At 43.2% G+C, this 14,760-nt stretch overlaps 1 protein-coding gene across 3 annotated transcripts in view; it reads left to right on the top strand.

The window, feature by feature from the left end:
- LOC131877712 (LIM domain-containing protein 1-like) overlaps positions 1-14,760 on the top strand; it is a 34,314-nt gene that overhangs the window by 15,920 nt on the left and 3,634 nt on the right. For 2 of the 3 annotated variants that reach the window (XM_059223466.1, XM_059223468.1), the window contains exons 3-6: positions 11,553-11,775; positions 12,408-12,910; positions 13,090-13,250; positions 14,521-14,691. In XM_059223466.1, coding sequence (XP_059079449.1) covers positions 11,553-11,775; positions 12,408-12,910; positions 13,090-13,250; positions 14,521-14,691 — 1,058 coding nt within the window. Of the gene's footprint in view, positions 1-3,406; positions 4,115-11,552; positions 11,776-12,407; positions 12,911-13,089; positions 13,251-14,520; positions 14,692-14,760 lie in introns of those variants that run through there. The other variant, XM_059223469.1, reaches the window with a different exon arrangement.

The raw sequence follows: 14,760 nt of genomic DNA, 5'->3' as shown, positions 1-14,760 counted from the left end.
TCCCAATTGAACGATGGACGATGAATCAGATGAATCAGAAGTGGTGCTGTAACAAAGTAGATGAGGCGCACTATGGGTTTCTGGCATGAAATCTTGGACAGGAATGAATGAAACGGAGAAAAATGGACGCCCCAATCTTAATTGAACTCGAGATAACAATCGTCGACAAGTGACTTGACATTCCTAGTGCGACGTGAACCCAAAAATGGCCCATGGATCCCCTTGTCCAGATGTTCATGTCTTAAGAAAATATGTCAAAAAAAATTGCTCATTGAGAGGGCTTTTTTTCATAGGCGCTGAAAGGGATTCCGAGATGTCCGGACTTGATTAAATCTGCATTCTCTTGTCCATGAATAGGCAGCTAGCGCCTTCTCAAAGGATTGAGACCGCTCAACTTGTCATCGACAACAATGAGACATGTAATTGGATTGCACTTTTCGTTCGCACATTGGATTGACAGCAGGCGGGAGTTGCTCAGACTCACACGATTTAAAATGGGGTTATGCTGATCCTGATTTGGCAGTGTCGCCAAGTGGATCCCATCCTGTCTGTTTTTTTGCCACAACCTAATGAGGTTGAAGCATGTCCGAAAACTCGAGATTCTGAGACAATCCCATTTTCAGCCTACCTTGGATCGGTTCCTAAGGCCAGTGAAACAATGGCTCTGTTGGAAATATGGCGCTATTTTGCTCTCCAATTTCAAAGGAAATGCCGTCTTCCTGTCGAGCCTTGGTAGCGATATGGCAAGTAAAGGATTGACAAATGTGTTATCCTGTGCTAAAAATGCGGTTTTATGGCAAGTAAAGGATTGACAAATGTGTTATCCTGTGCTAAAAATGCGGTTTTACCCTACAGCAAACATTATTTTGTGCAAATATCATAAACCCAAACGTTCTTTTCTCCTTGCACTCATACGAGCAATATTTTACACAAATCTGTTCAATTTTTTAGACTCAAAGTCCTCCCCACCCCCCAAAAAAGAGATTCCCCAAACTAAATAACATCTTTATTTGTCTAACGACATTAGTCACCAAATCTGAAACAGGCCTCAATCCACTTCAAATTTGGTAGTTCCTAATGTTTGCTCCCCTTCCCAAAGGTACTTATGAAAAAATAGAATCCAAGCTCATACAATCAATCAGTATGAAACTTGAAAACTACGTATGAACAGTGGGATGGCTGTCCAAATGCAAACCTTGGGTTGGTGGGGATTGGAAGAATGTATCGATCACGGTGAGGTGTTGGGGGAGATCAAGTGAAATGGTCCAGGGGGGAGGACACGTTTACGATTCAGATTGGACTGAGATCTGATTGAAATTGGCCCTCCATCAAACTCAGTCCATGTTTGGAAGGCCAGATGACCGAAATCGGGCTGATATCAAGCCAATTAAATGGTGGCATGCTCATGTTTTTTGGCTATGGATGCCCTATGAAAACGCAATTACAATAAAGATTAGACTAATTGATAAATCCCCGTTTATTCGTAGTCGTGGGCGAGAAAGCCTCGTAACTTGGGCTCCTCTTTAATTTCTAGGTACGTGACTGGGTTTAACGACGAATTCTGAGGATCCCTCAATCAATCTTTTTTGACCATAAAATGGTGTGACGACTGATAAGACTCGGACGCTGTCTGCATAGGTACACTAGAAAGTCTTGTGTAAACCTTGGAGACAAGCTAGGCTCTGTTTCACACCTCTAGCTCAAATAATAGCTCAACATTGAATGCCTCTGGGGACGACCAAATAATCCACTTAAAAAACGTTCGCTCATCATGGGTCAAACGGGTGCATGCCCCTTGTTCAAAAGTTTAAATTCTAAGCACTTTTTGCACTTGCGAAACAGACCTCTTCTTGCAACTTGGGATCGAAGATGTCCCCTCTAGCTGATTCTTTTTTGGTAATAACTAGTGACCACTGGAGCACGGCTAGTCCTCCATTCACTGTTCAAGGCAGGCCTGGTTGAGAGGGCCTTTGTCTGACAATTTTTGATAGTGCACTCGTCTAGTGTTCACTTTCAATCGCATGCATGAGGTCGCTCGGTTAGTCGCTCGGTCGGTCGGTCTGACGGGAGCGAGATTCATGGAGCGCCTCTCAAATCTCTTCAGTCGAGTGTCGGTCCTCGAAGAGGCGAGTCGTCGAGAATCAAATTCAGCACCGAAAGTGTTCTAAAGCTCCCGAGTGAATCCAAATAAACCCGTACTCGTAGACACACAAACGTACAGTACATACACAAAGCAACTCGAGAACGAGAACCAAAGACAAACCAGGAGGTGAAACTGCATATTACTGTCACCCGGTTGTTCGGCCAGTATTTACCTGATCGCTAGTTGTCCCTGACAATTCACGAGCCTGTGGAGAGGAGAACAGTTTTGACACTGTTCATCTGAGGTTGTGATTTCGTCCCACTCCGATGTATAAGGTGAGACCCGGTCGATCTAGACCTATCAAAGCCTATCCTTGAGGATTATAATTCTGAACAAGTAGTAGGTGGGGTAATTTTGGGTGTTATCACTTCTCCATCATGAGCTTCGCGCTGAAGAGGTTTGCATGCGCCCGATCAACAACAAAAGCATCAACAACACTTCGCCAAATTATCGACCACGTCGCCCTTTGGAGATAGTTTTTGCAGCCCAATTCAAGCTCTCAGCACTTGGCTAGCGCAAGAAGATCACTAGGCCACAAGAAGTGGTTGGGTTGGCTGATGATATAAAGGTCAGACAGCGTCTTGGCACATATCAATACAAGACCCAAGAGCCGCTCAATCCTGGGCCCAATTATTTGGCACGATCTCCTATGTCAACGGATAAACATACAACCAAGTATCAAGTTCTAGGATGACTCACTGGTTCTTGGAAGGCACATCTTTCAAGCATGTGCGTATTTTTTTACAATCGATCAGATCTTCGAGCACCGTTTTTCGGGTTCGATCTCGTTCCGTGTTTGCCGGAGATTAGTAAAATCTATCCCGAAAACAAAGATAATAGGCAATCCTAACCTTGGCTATTTGGCAATTGGCATGACGTTATCGGTGTTCCTTTGGTCAAAAGCGAGAAATGCACCTTTTTGATTGAACATGTTCTTGCAACCGGATTGATAGCCAACCTTCTTACTTGGGTCGTACAATCTCAGGCTCTTCGGATATTAATGGTCCTTCAAAGAGACTTCTCACCCCCCGACCAATGGATGGATTGGATAGCCGAGCGAAAGAACTCCACTAATTGAGGATTCGAAGAAATGTCTCTCGTGTCGTTGGACGTCCCAGGTCGATTGAGATAGGAACGAACACTCAGGAAAGCTGATAACGTGTCCATTGATCCTCCATCCTCGATTTATTCAGCCCGAATGACTTTGACATTCATCTTGGGCCACGAACTCACTCTATCCTTGAAGTCAACTACCCTCTACCTTGCCTTGTAGCAGTCATTGCTGTGAGAGTTGAGGCTCCACTCGGGAATGATGGGCAATTTTTCCGTCTTCTTCAACGTCGTTGCTCGTTTTGAGTACCGAGGAAGCACCAAGAAATTGAACTCGGAAACAACGCATCGTTCTGGCCGAGATGGCTTCTCATCTTTCCGTCCAAGGTGGCTTTGGTCATTTGCTAGTGATTTGACCTTGATTAAAGAATTGGGCGACACTGCGGACATGTATAATGAGGAAACAACCAACGGCCAACCGGTCTTTTCGGGGCAGTTTTTTTTCGGAGTTTTTTGAGCGGAACTCATTTTGGGTCATTATCCGTCACTGTTCATCATAATTTCAAGGGTCCTCGTGGAGAAGAATCAGGAGAATGCAGTTCAATCATAATTTACTCCTTCACCTGATCCATCCTTTTGACATTCGATTAATAAGAGTTCCTGCTTTGAAATACTAGGATAATTGGAGAATATTGAAAATAATTTATTTTGGCAGTGTTTTGCATTTCCACCGAGATCATAGCAGAGTTTGCTGAAATGTAAACAATCGAGGCTCTTTCACTACAAATTTAGCTTATTGACTTTGGGATTTGTTGTTAGATAAACGGCTTCTACGCGACCAAATGACCACATCAAGCTCAACTTCTTTTCCACTCTCTAATCTTGTGTCAGTTCAGTGTGATTTATGGCCCATAAACGAATGTAAGTTGCAGTTTTCGTTCTTTCTCCTTTGTCCGCATTTGCATTTGCATGATTATCGTCCCAGTGAAAGAGAAACTCTTGTAACCAACATGCATGGAGAACAACTCCGTCAGATGGAGGCAGTCAAGAATTGAAAGTCAGCCATTTCATCTGTTCAATCCTACCGATATGGATGACGATGCTATCACCATGCGAGAGAGATAGAGAATACCCCCACCATTGAACTAGATTCTTATCCCAGCGAACGAAAAATGTTCGAGTGTCTTAGGAAATGTCAAGGAGCCTCCGATAGATCAGACTTTCCCGTACTTTACTCCACTCAACCTGAAGGACACTTGGATCAGAAAAGGATCTGAACTTTGTTTGGATGACTTTGTTCGTTTTGTTTCCAAAGCCCACAAAGACCCTGGAGATGAAACACCTGTTGCGTATTACTTCGAGATTCTTACCCTTCATGTCCCCGTGACGGGACTATTAATCAATCGATATTCGTTGCTGGTAAAAAGATCAGATGGCTTCCAGAACCCCTAGTTATTTACGTGCAGTGATGGTGGCACAATCACTTCATTCACTTCAGTCACTTCCCTCCTTACTTTTAGTTGATTCCCTTAACAGGTAGCTGTGAACTGGTGGCACGTGCGCTAAGAGTGCATTTTGGTAGGAATGCCAAAGATGGAAAATAATTTGGTCATTTTTTCATTTTACTCTACCCAACCTCATCAAGATGTGAAAACTACCACTTTTTTGTTTGCTCACGGATCGTTAGAAGCAGATGAATGTGAACGAGTTTCACGGCATAAGGCACCCACGCCTACCCAAAATGGGCGTCGAATAGTCCGAATTTCAATTCTTAATTAAAAATTAATATTTCATCCTCATTCATTGGACAGAGACAGATTTTTTCTCCCCTCTCTGTCTCCATCCATGATCAATCAATCATCATGTCGTATTAAACAGTCTACATATAGCTGAGATGAGAATAGTGGGGATTCCATTACGATTTTCTTGGTGAGGTGCGTGGGAAATTGACAAATAGTTCTTGGACTACGAATCTGATAGTTAACTTTGCAAAGGTGAAGAAGAAGAATGAGAGATGATTAAAACCTCTCAAAGGACCGAGAGAGCCCTTCGAGAAGGTACAAATGAGAGATGTACAAGATGGAGGATAACCGAACCCAAAAGATGAGTCTTACAAGCTAGTTAAGCAGATTTCAACACTGATAATGACAGGGAGCAAAAATAAAAAGATAACCACCTCTTTTGAAGATTTTTTCTTCTTGCCAATTGATCCTCATAAACCACAATAGATGTGTCTTGCCAATACAAAGATTTGGAATTCATTGCTAATGGGATTATTATTGGAGGCCTTTTTTTGCTTCCCGATTGTTACCAATTATTATCTTGCATGCAAAAGATCGCTGCCAAATTGCTAATTTGATCCGAGATCTCAATCACGAGCCGAGCTAAATCAGCTCTGAGAAGATCACTCTCATAAATCCTGAGATAAAATCAGAAAATGGGGCAAGCCTCTATTTGTTTACTCTTGTCTAGTTCAAATCAGTCGGATTTGGTAGACTTTTTCAGCCTCATTGGAGTGTTTGTAGGGTTCATACACCTTCTGGTCTGGAATGCATTCATCAGCAATTTTGTGCCCGGGCTTCAAAGTCATTAAGGAATAAAGTCATTCTACCCTAAGAGGTTGCACTCAAGTACTATAAGGATGCTATTCAAATTACGCCCCCGTTCCTACACCAACATGAATACGAGAAAAGGGCCAGCTAGACGACTTGGTTGCCTAAGGTTCAACAAGTACTGGTTTGATTTGGAGTTTGGACAAAAGACCCTTAGACTTGTTCACATCAGCGCCATATGAAAATCTCACATGGACCTTAATGATAACTGCAAACGCATTTGGGCAAAGGCATTGGCTGGACCAACCATACCAACCATTCCCATTGATAATATTTGCCATCAAGAAAAAAGCCTTGTATCATCGGTACTCGGATTTCATTGAAACGATATTTTGGTGGGAGGATTTCCCACCACGTATATTCCATTGATGCATCTCTCTCTGCCTTATTTGATTCTTCAGGCACTGCAATAAATCGCTAACCAAAAAATTCGTTCTTCACCTCTTAAAGTGGAGTTTGATTTAACCCAAGAATTTGTCACGCATCTTTACTAATGATTAAAGAAGAATTCCACGTTTCGCATTATCTTAATCCCTAGACTTTGTACCAGATCTAAAGTCTTATCTTGAAAATGCCAAGTTCATCAACGACAGAGCTTAGAATAGCTTTTTGATAATATTTACTCAGCGCAGAGTCAAGGTAGCGCCATGGAACAACGATTGATTCCCACACCCGAATTGTTGGGCTAATCCGCTAATCCCTTGATCGAGAGAGGTTTTCAGCATGAAACAAGAGCCCAACCATAATGGTTCATGGTTCAAAGAGCACAAGGCTGATCCTAATGTGCACTTTCATGAGAGCCCTGCAATGTGGTCAGAAGATGCATTGATTGCCGTGATTCAATCCAATCTTCATGTGCGATGCAATTCTCCAGGCTGTTTTTGCCTCACATCGCCCATCGAAAGATGGTAACTTCGCTCTCGTTTCTGTTTCGGACATGTAGTTTCCCAAATTGGAGCTGTCGTGTGTCATGCTCGCATTTAACTTGTTTCCAATCACTTTTGGTCGGCCAAGTCCGATCTGATTTCGAGATACGCCAGAATTTGTTGGCCCCCGGATCACCACGAGGTTCCCATGCAAACACTAGGTACAGACGAACTTGGGAGAACGAATAACCAGATATCCCATTGTCTTGGACCCATGTGAAAATTTGCCACCTACATACAGCTATTCAAGACCCGTTCGAAATTCAAATCAAAGCTTGGTTGGATGTGTTCGGCGATATGGGGATTGAACAATTTCAAGCTATTGCCTCCATGAGACATGAGACAAATTGTGACTCTAAGCGGAGGAGATGGTTTGAATGTGAAATCCGGTTTCGGGCGACAAAAGTTTCCCTGGATGATATCGCTGCCCTATATGGCCCGCCATAAAGAGCGAAGCTAGCGATATCCATTCAATGCGTGTTTACGGACGTATAAGTGTACGTACCAATGCCTATTCATATGCCCTCAAACGGGCCTTGAAACGGAGGAGTCAAAATGTCTAGCAAGATCTTTGTTGGGTTGGCTCGATGTGAACGTACGAGATCTAGGTTTTCGACCAACCCTCGACATTTCCAATGCCAGATGATCGTTATTACGCTGGATTCATCCATGCTTTTATGGCATAGTTCACAAATCGCGTCCAAAGGGACTTGGCAAACGCTTAGAATGGTTTCGGGTGTGGATCTAAAACATGTGTGTGAGTACTACTGGGATAATTCAAACACGATGAGTTGCGATTGCGCACGATTGAATCGGCCAAATACGGCCTCATAACTCAATAGTGTCAAGTTCTGGTCCGCAATTTTCAGATCGAGATCGGATGTCCGTGAGCTCGCAACCAACTTCAGACTCATCGGGCATTTCCTCGTTTCGGATTGCAGTCAAATCCATCCCTTCAAACTAGTTCAAATAGAGCAAGAAACACGATATTCCTCATGGTGGTTGGCTTTTAAAGGGCGAGTATTTGGTAGGTCATAAATTCACCGCAAAATGAGTGCTTGTGTGTAAACCTGAAAGATTTGCGACTACCTCAAACGCCGAAATATATTTTGGATTAGAACGTGGGTTTTCTTTCCCCAAGAATGGCAGGTAACCTTAGATGTACGAGTATGTAAGAACTCAGGCATGGCGTTAGGGACATATTTGGGTTCAAGTAAATGAGCCCACGGTGTTTCAGCATCCTAGCCTGTCCATCGAGGAGCTTTGATATGCCTGTGATAATTTGTGGAACGACGAATGAACCTTTTTTCCCTCTCACAATTCAGCAATGTCATAATTACCTCGCCAGCCGAGTTTTGCTTGTCATTTGGTCACAGATTCGTGGGTTGAGCTAGATTGAGCCATGTCTTCATGAAAAAAAAAGCGCCAATGAATGTGCAGAAACCGCTTATGGTTCTTGCAACAAAAAGTAAATCGCCTTTGAGGAGGAAGAGATGCGTTCTGAGGAAAAAATCCTTAAAAATATGGGCGGGCCCAAAACTTATCATGGCCCGGAAAACCCAGCCCTAAATTGAATTGAGATTTTTCCTGGCAAACAAAAGCATGTTCATGTTGGGAAGCCAAGCATTCAGGGACGAGCTATTAGGCTTTTCATCAGCAGCAATTGATGTTCATTACTTTGTAAAAAGGAACACCACGAGGAAGCAGATTGATAGCAGTCAGCGTTGCCAGATTCTCCACCTTAGACCAGTTTGTGAGCCAAATCTCTCTTCAATCATGTCATATGGTTTTGTGTGGGATGCCAGATAGGGCGACCCCACATAATGGACCCCCAACACATGGGTGACATGCAATTTTCGTAGAACTTCATAAATGGGAGGGTCGAAGGATGCATGAGAGGCTGTTTTAACTTCCCAGACGCGAAGTTACTGCGCCCGAGTTTCTATAGAAATCTAGTGACGTGAATTCTTCAGAACCATCCCAAGTCTGAAGAGTGCCAGAGACGACTCCAAGGTGCTCTTTTTCTGCCCACGCATTGAACCTCGTCCACTCCAAGCCAGTTGTACGTAGAGGGCAATAATACCCTCAAATTATCCAGCCACAGGGTGGCCATCAACTCAAACACAGTTTAATTCATCGACAGAGCCCGAGTGCATTTCTGAAGGAGTTTCAGGAAACGCTCAGGAGTTCGGATTCCTCTCGGACTTGGCACACATCCCATTGCAATGACATATCTCAGGGAGAGAGATGGAGAGACAAACGAAGGGGATCGTTTACGTCGAAGGACTCAAACCGGTTCTGGGGTTTCTAATTGGTGCTTCATTAGTGATCCGAACATTTTTTGGTTCTGATTTACGCTGGCACATCGATCGATTGACGATCCATTGTTCTGTTTGTATTATCTTTCAATGTATTCAATTGAAGCCCAACAAACATAGACAAGCAGGGAGCTGTCAGTAGGTAATGCAAATTGGATTCAGTTGCCAAATCCATTTTATAACGATCACACTCATTCATCTCGCTCGCAGTTGGCCTGATTGACGGAAGGAATGTCTCAAAAAGTTATATTTCAAACCCAGGAGGATCAATGGAACAAATAGCCCTTTGAGCCCTTGAAAAGCAACCTCCCACCTGTTCTCTTCACTTGGATTAGCATGGAGGAACCGTGGCAAAAAAGATTTTTTATGGGGTCGGCCAATCAATGAACTCATTGACACCTGCCAAACTATACAAAGACTTGGCGCGGGTTCAAGCCAAAAGTGATTCCCTTGCTTTTTCCCCACTAATGTTCGTACCTATAAGGTGCCGTACGTAAACAAAAAATACAAACAAGAAGAGTTCAGTCCAAGTAGCTTTTGAATGGCCCGTTAAATGATTTTGAGATATTAGCGAACATCACTAATGACTTCGGCAGATTCCTGAGGATGTAGATTTCACGTGTGCGGATTTTATGACAAAGGATTTCCTCTCCATATCAACATTTCTACTTGCTTAGAGATTACGAAATGATTACTCCTTAGGCTTCCTTGCTAGACATTGAGCTTGCTAGAGTCGTGTAATAAAACAATGAATCAATAATGATAATGCTCTTAATGTAAAAAACAGAGGTTTCAATTGTATGAATAACAATTCTCCAACTCTGGAGGGTTCCAGAAGCCCCCAAAATCGTTCTTGGCACCTTTTCATCCACTTTAGAAAAACTGCGGCCCTTGGAAGCTGAAACTGTATAGCAACGCACCCATGGTAAAGATGACCCAAAGTTGTTTACGTTCCATCTGTTTTATCTCAGGTCTATTTATTTACGCTTGCATGCCACACCCACGCATCCGTTGACAGTCACCTGGATTCGAGGCTCTGTCTGTGGCTATGGCTAAAGTCAGGTGATAAAAAAGATATCGTCGCTCAAGTCCTCCACAGGCTTAATGGGCTTTGAAGTTAGTAGTTTTAGAGCACTCGAGATATACTGATTACGACATTTTTTCCTCCATGGGTCAACTCAGGGTTGCCGAATAGCCAACGGCTGCCATTTCGATTGAGCCTATCATTCGTGAATAGATGGTGGCAATCCCATGGCAGAACGTAATCTTAAGAGTAACTCCGACTTAGGTGGAAATAGGACTTGAGTAGGGGGTGATCAGATCTAATTTTCTTTGATAATGGTCGTCCCATAGGTTGGGTTGGGCGCATGCATGAACTCGGGGAATGAGCAAGAGGCCTTCCATTACAACTGAAATGGCCATGGAAGCATCTCTAAATCACCTCCTTGCCATCATAACCATAACTCATGGCTCGTATATCGTATATGCGCTAAGCAGGCTCCTGTCGAACATCTTACGATCTTACTAAGTCCGTGATCAGAACTCTCGAGGATTGGACGATGCTTTGCGCTCCAGAATCCGATGATTAGTATCATTAGTCAAATTACCAACATGTACAACCTCGGCTGAACCACTGGAATATGGACGGGCATGGTGGAGTCAAGTTTGAATATTTTGGGAATCCAATAAACGCATTTGGTTTTTCTTCAAATGTGACTCGCCCTAGGTTGCTACAAATACATATTTTAATTTTCAACTTGATCGAAAACTGGATCATTAGCTATACCGTCTCAAAACTCACTACATAACTCTTCGCACAATAATGAGCTAGCCCTCTTTTGGTAATTGATTACCAAAAATAGGCCAACCAATTCATTCTAGGACCTGTCCTTCAGATGACATAACTTTTGATCCAGTCATTTGATTGAGCAGAAATTTGAAATACTCACTTGTAGCCACCTGTGGCCCCTCTCATTTCAAGAGGAATGCTATGCATTGTGTCGAATTGGAATTTTTGTTAGCTTGAACTTCCCCGTTCATACCATATTCATGTGGTTCACGGGCGCGATGATAAGAAAAAAGATATCCTTCTATGAAATCGATCAGGAATGGGAAGAAAAGAGGTTTATTACGATTGAAACAAAGTCACAAAATCTAGGCCACCAAAGCTAGCCATCACATTGTCCTTAAATATATTTCCGATAGGTAATGTCATGTCCATATCAGGTTAGTTCTCAGTCTTTTGGTGTGGATTTAGCTCCTAGAAGTTTTCTTGAGGAATGTCGGGGTGGAGAATCGAACCCACGTCCTCTCTCGTGCCATACCACAACATTCATGTATAGAAATACTTTGTCGTAACTTTTCGCGTAGACCTCTGATTGAACAGTTCATGACGACAGTTATAAGTCTGACATCATATTTAGAGACAAAATAACTGACACAAAACAAGTGTTCTTTCTTCTAAAACTCTGTTTCTGAACCGCCATTTGTGTCTGTGTTCCAGGTGAAAGCGATGACTTGACCATTCCCAGCTTCAATAGTTTCCGTCGGCGTTTGGATTCCACCACCTCCCAGGATTCCTATTGTTCGAGTCCAATCCCGTGTCCGGTGACTGAAGCCGTCACCTCGGCTGAAATCAGTCCCCAGAGAACGTCTGTGGCTTCCATTCAATTGTGTCCAAGCCCTCTGGTTCAGCGTCGGCGAAATCAGTCTCAATCACCACAAAGGTATGTATGAAAGTGGGAGTGTGAGAAAATACTGTATGTGGTACATGAGATCTGCGAATGTTTTGCCATATATGGGGATGAGAGCGTGTGTGTGTGGGGGGGGGGGATTGTCCAAGATTCGCAGGGTAATCAATGTGAACATGTGCATTCAAATGAACGTGAAATAACTTGCAATGTATATATCTCTTGGATGTCACGGAAAGCCTCATGCTGTACGTATGTTATGTAGATATGAGGAACGAATTTGTGTGACGGACACAAACAAATGTCCTGTCGTCATTTGATTTAAAGCTTGAATATCATTCATTGGCTTCAAGGTCTTTTTATCTGTTACCGTCATTTCAACTTGAGCCCACATGTTCGTTGCTCGATTTTTACGATTTTTACATGTCTGCAATCTTCTGGTTTGGCATAAAAAATACAAAAATGGCTATTCGAATCCTACTTAATATGCATTCTTGCTCAGCTACATTACAGACTAGAATTCATTGCGACACAATATATGTTTCGCCTGGATTCATTCTCATTGGATTCGTGGTTTACAACATTTTTTGTTAACATGTATTCGGTGGTCTTTTCCCATTCTAAAAGTTAAGACAGGGCTTTACAGAACGCCTTTGGTCTCATTTCAGAAGAATGAATCGTGTGGCCCATCCGTCATCCTACCATTCCACCAATGGCATTTCCATTTCTTCCACGGCCAGACGAAACCCCACTTCAGCCGTGCCGTCGAATGTGCGGCCCACCCGTCCCACAACGCAGCGGTCGATTTCAGTTCAATCTAGCGTCCGTGGTCGGGATACCTCCCAGAATGGCCCTCGAAAACCACCTGCCATCTCGGCCACGGGCACCAACGGTTCTACCCGTGCTTTGAACGGGTCGACCCGCACATTGAATGGATCTAACCGCAACTTGAACGGTTCCACCAAGAGTATCAGTGGATCGACTCGGAGTATCAACGGCTCCGCTCGACCTTTAAATGGTTCTAGCCGTAATTTAGCGGCATCTAACCGCAATTTGGCGCCCCCAAGACCGGCCATGAATCGTTCCGTTTCAGCCGATCCTCGATTGGACGACCCCGAGATCCAAGCCAAGTTGGGAAACAGAGCAACCAAAGTGGTGCAAAAGAGCCTAGGTGATCTATCAATCTATCCATGTATCGGTTTTCTTGAAATGCTAGCCGTGAATGCTGCACTAACCCGCATCGGTTTCATTGAGTAGTTTGCCTTTTTTCCGGTGTTTTAGTCAATCACACTCTACATACTGTACTTCGTTGTGACGATCATTCCATATTGAGGGTGCGTTTTATTCCAGGAGCTTGTGGTGTTTGCGGCAAGGCCATCAATGAGGATGGCTGCACGGCCTTTGGAAAGTTCTACCATAAGACCTGCTTCAAGTGCACTGTGTGCAGACAAAAGATCACGGGCAAATTCTTTGAGAAAAACGGCAAACCGTATTGCGCTAAGGACTTTCAAGTGAGTCAGTCTGTCAGTTAGTCCGTCCGTCCAGTGGGACAAGCTCCGTTTAACCCGTATCCCAACCCGGCCTTTGATTTAACCCGCCGTCCGTAGTAGCTGGGCTTATTCCCCTTTACACGACTCACATTAGCTCTTTGTTGACCAAAGAACCCTTAATGCAATTGAAACAGTCCACGTCCCACTGAAACGTAATCGTTAACCTCAATAACTTTAATATGGAATGATTGCCCCTTGCATGACCTCCAACTAATCCCATTCGATCCCAGGATCCTCGTCCAGCTTCTCGTCCAGATAATCCAATCACCACTTCCACTAACCCCCTTCCCGAATGCCACGAATGTCAAACAGCCATAACTAACAAAGTAACAATCATCCGAGGGCGTTGGTTTCATCCTGAATGCATCCGATGCGAATTATGCTTTAAGGCCTTGGAAGGCATCTTTTACCTTCTCGATGAGAAACTTGTCTGTCGAGATGAGCTCAAGGTACTTCCAAAGGTGATGATGATTATGCTGCGGTCACGCGTATCTACATTTCACCCTCTAACGAACCAGTTAACCTTTTCAAAGTCAACTTCCGGAAAGTAGTACACATTAAACAGGGGCCACATAAGTATCTCGGCGTATCTTGATGCATCCGTCAAAAAGATAACATAGAGAGCCAAAGAGTTCGGAATGAATGGTTTCCTGCTTATGAAGTGAGTGATGAACTGAACAAGGCATATTTGCATTGCGAAGCTCTCTGTCTGGCAATTACGAAAGGAGTAATGTCGTTGGTTACAGGGAGTAGATTTTCCACCTTTCAATCTTGTTGATCGTTGGCCTCCATTAACGCTTCTTTAAGCGTGGTTAGATTCCACGCTGCACACTGAATCAATTGTACGTACTTTTAACCACTCACTATTGAACTGCACTTACTCTTTGATTGGCATTTTTGGAGAAAACAATCGCCTCATAATATATTTATTGCTCGAAAATGCTGATAAAAGGTATATTGGAATATTTTTTTAAATATTTTGAACGTGTTGGTTGTTCGCTAAACCATTCGGATAAATGTCTATAAAAGTAACATTTCAAAAAAAAAACAATTCCATATTACCACGTGGCAATGACCATTTTTTTGCCTGGTAATAAATCAAGATACTCTTGCATTATGTGCAGTTAGAAGAGAGTTTGGTCATACGGATTGGAGTAAAAGTACCTACTGCTGATCAAGAGAATAAAAATCAGAATAAAACTGAACAGGGTCGATATATCTCTTTTTCCAGCAATTACAAGAAAGCTGCACCGTATGTAAGCTTCCCATCAAAGGCGATTCAGTGGTATCGAACGACAAACCTTTCCATCCTGAATGTATGAAATGTTTCATTTGCGGTGACTCTCTGCGAGGCCAGTTTCTCACTTTCCAAGACAAACCCATCTGTGAAAGAGATTACAAGGTGGGAATTTTGAAAGCAGCTTTAGTTTGCCTCAACGTCAAGTGTATCAACTTTCCATTGCTTGTTTTC

The sequence above is a fragment of the Tigriopus californicus genome, chromosome 3, assembly GCF_007210705.1.
Source record: "Tigriopus californicus strain San Diego chromosome 3, Tcal_SD_v2.1, whole genome shotgun sequence".
Lineage (NCBI taxonomy): Eukaryota > Metazoa > Arthropoda > Copepoda > Harpacticoida > Harpacticidae > Tigriopus > Tigriopus californicus.
The sequence above is the reverse complement of the archived record's forward strand: the minus strand, read 5'-3'. Positions and strand labels throughout refer to the sequence as shown.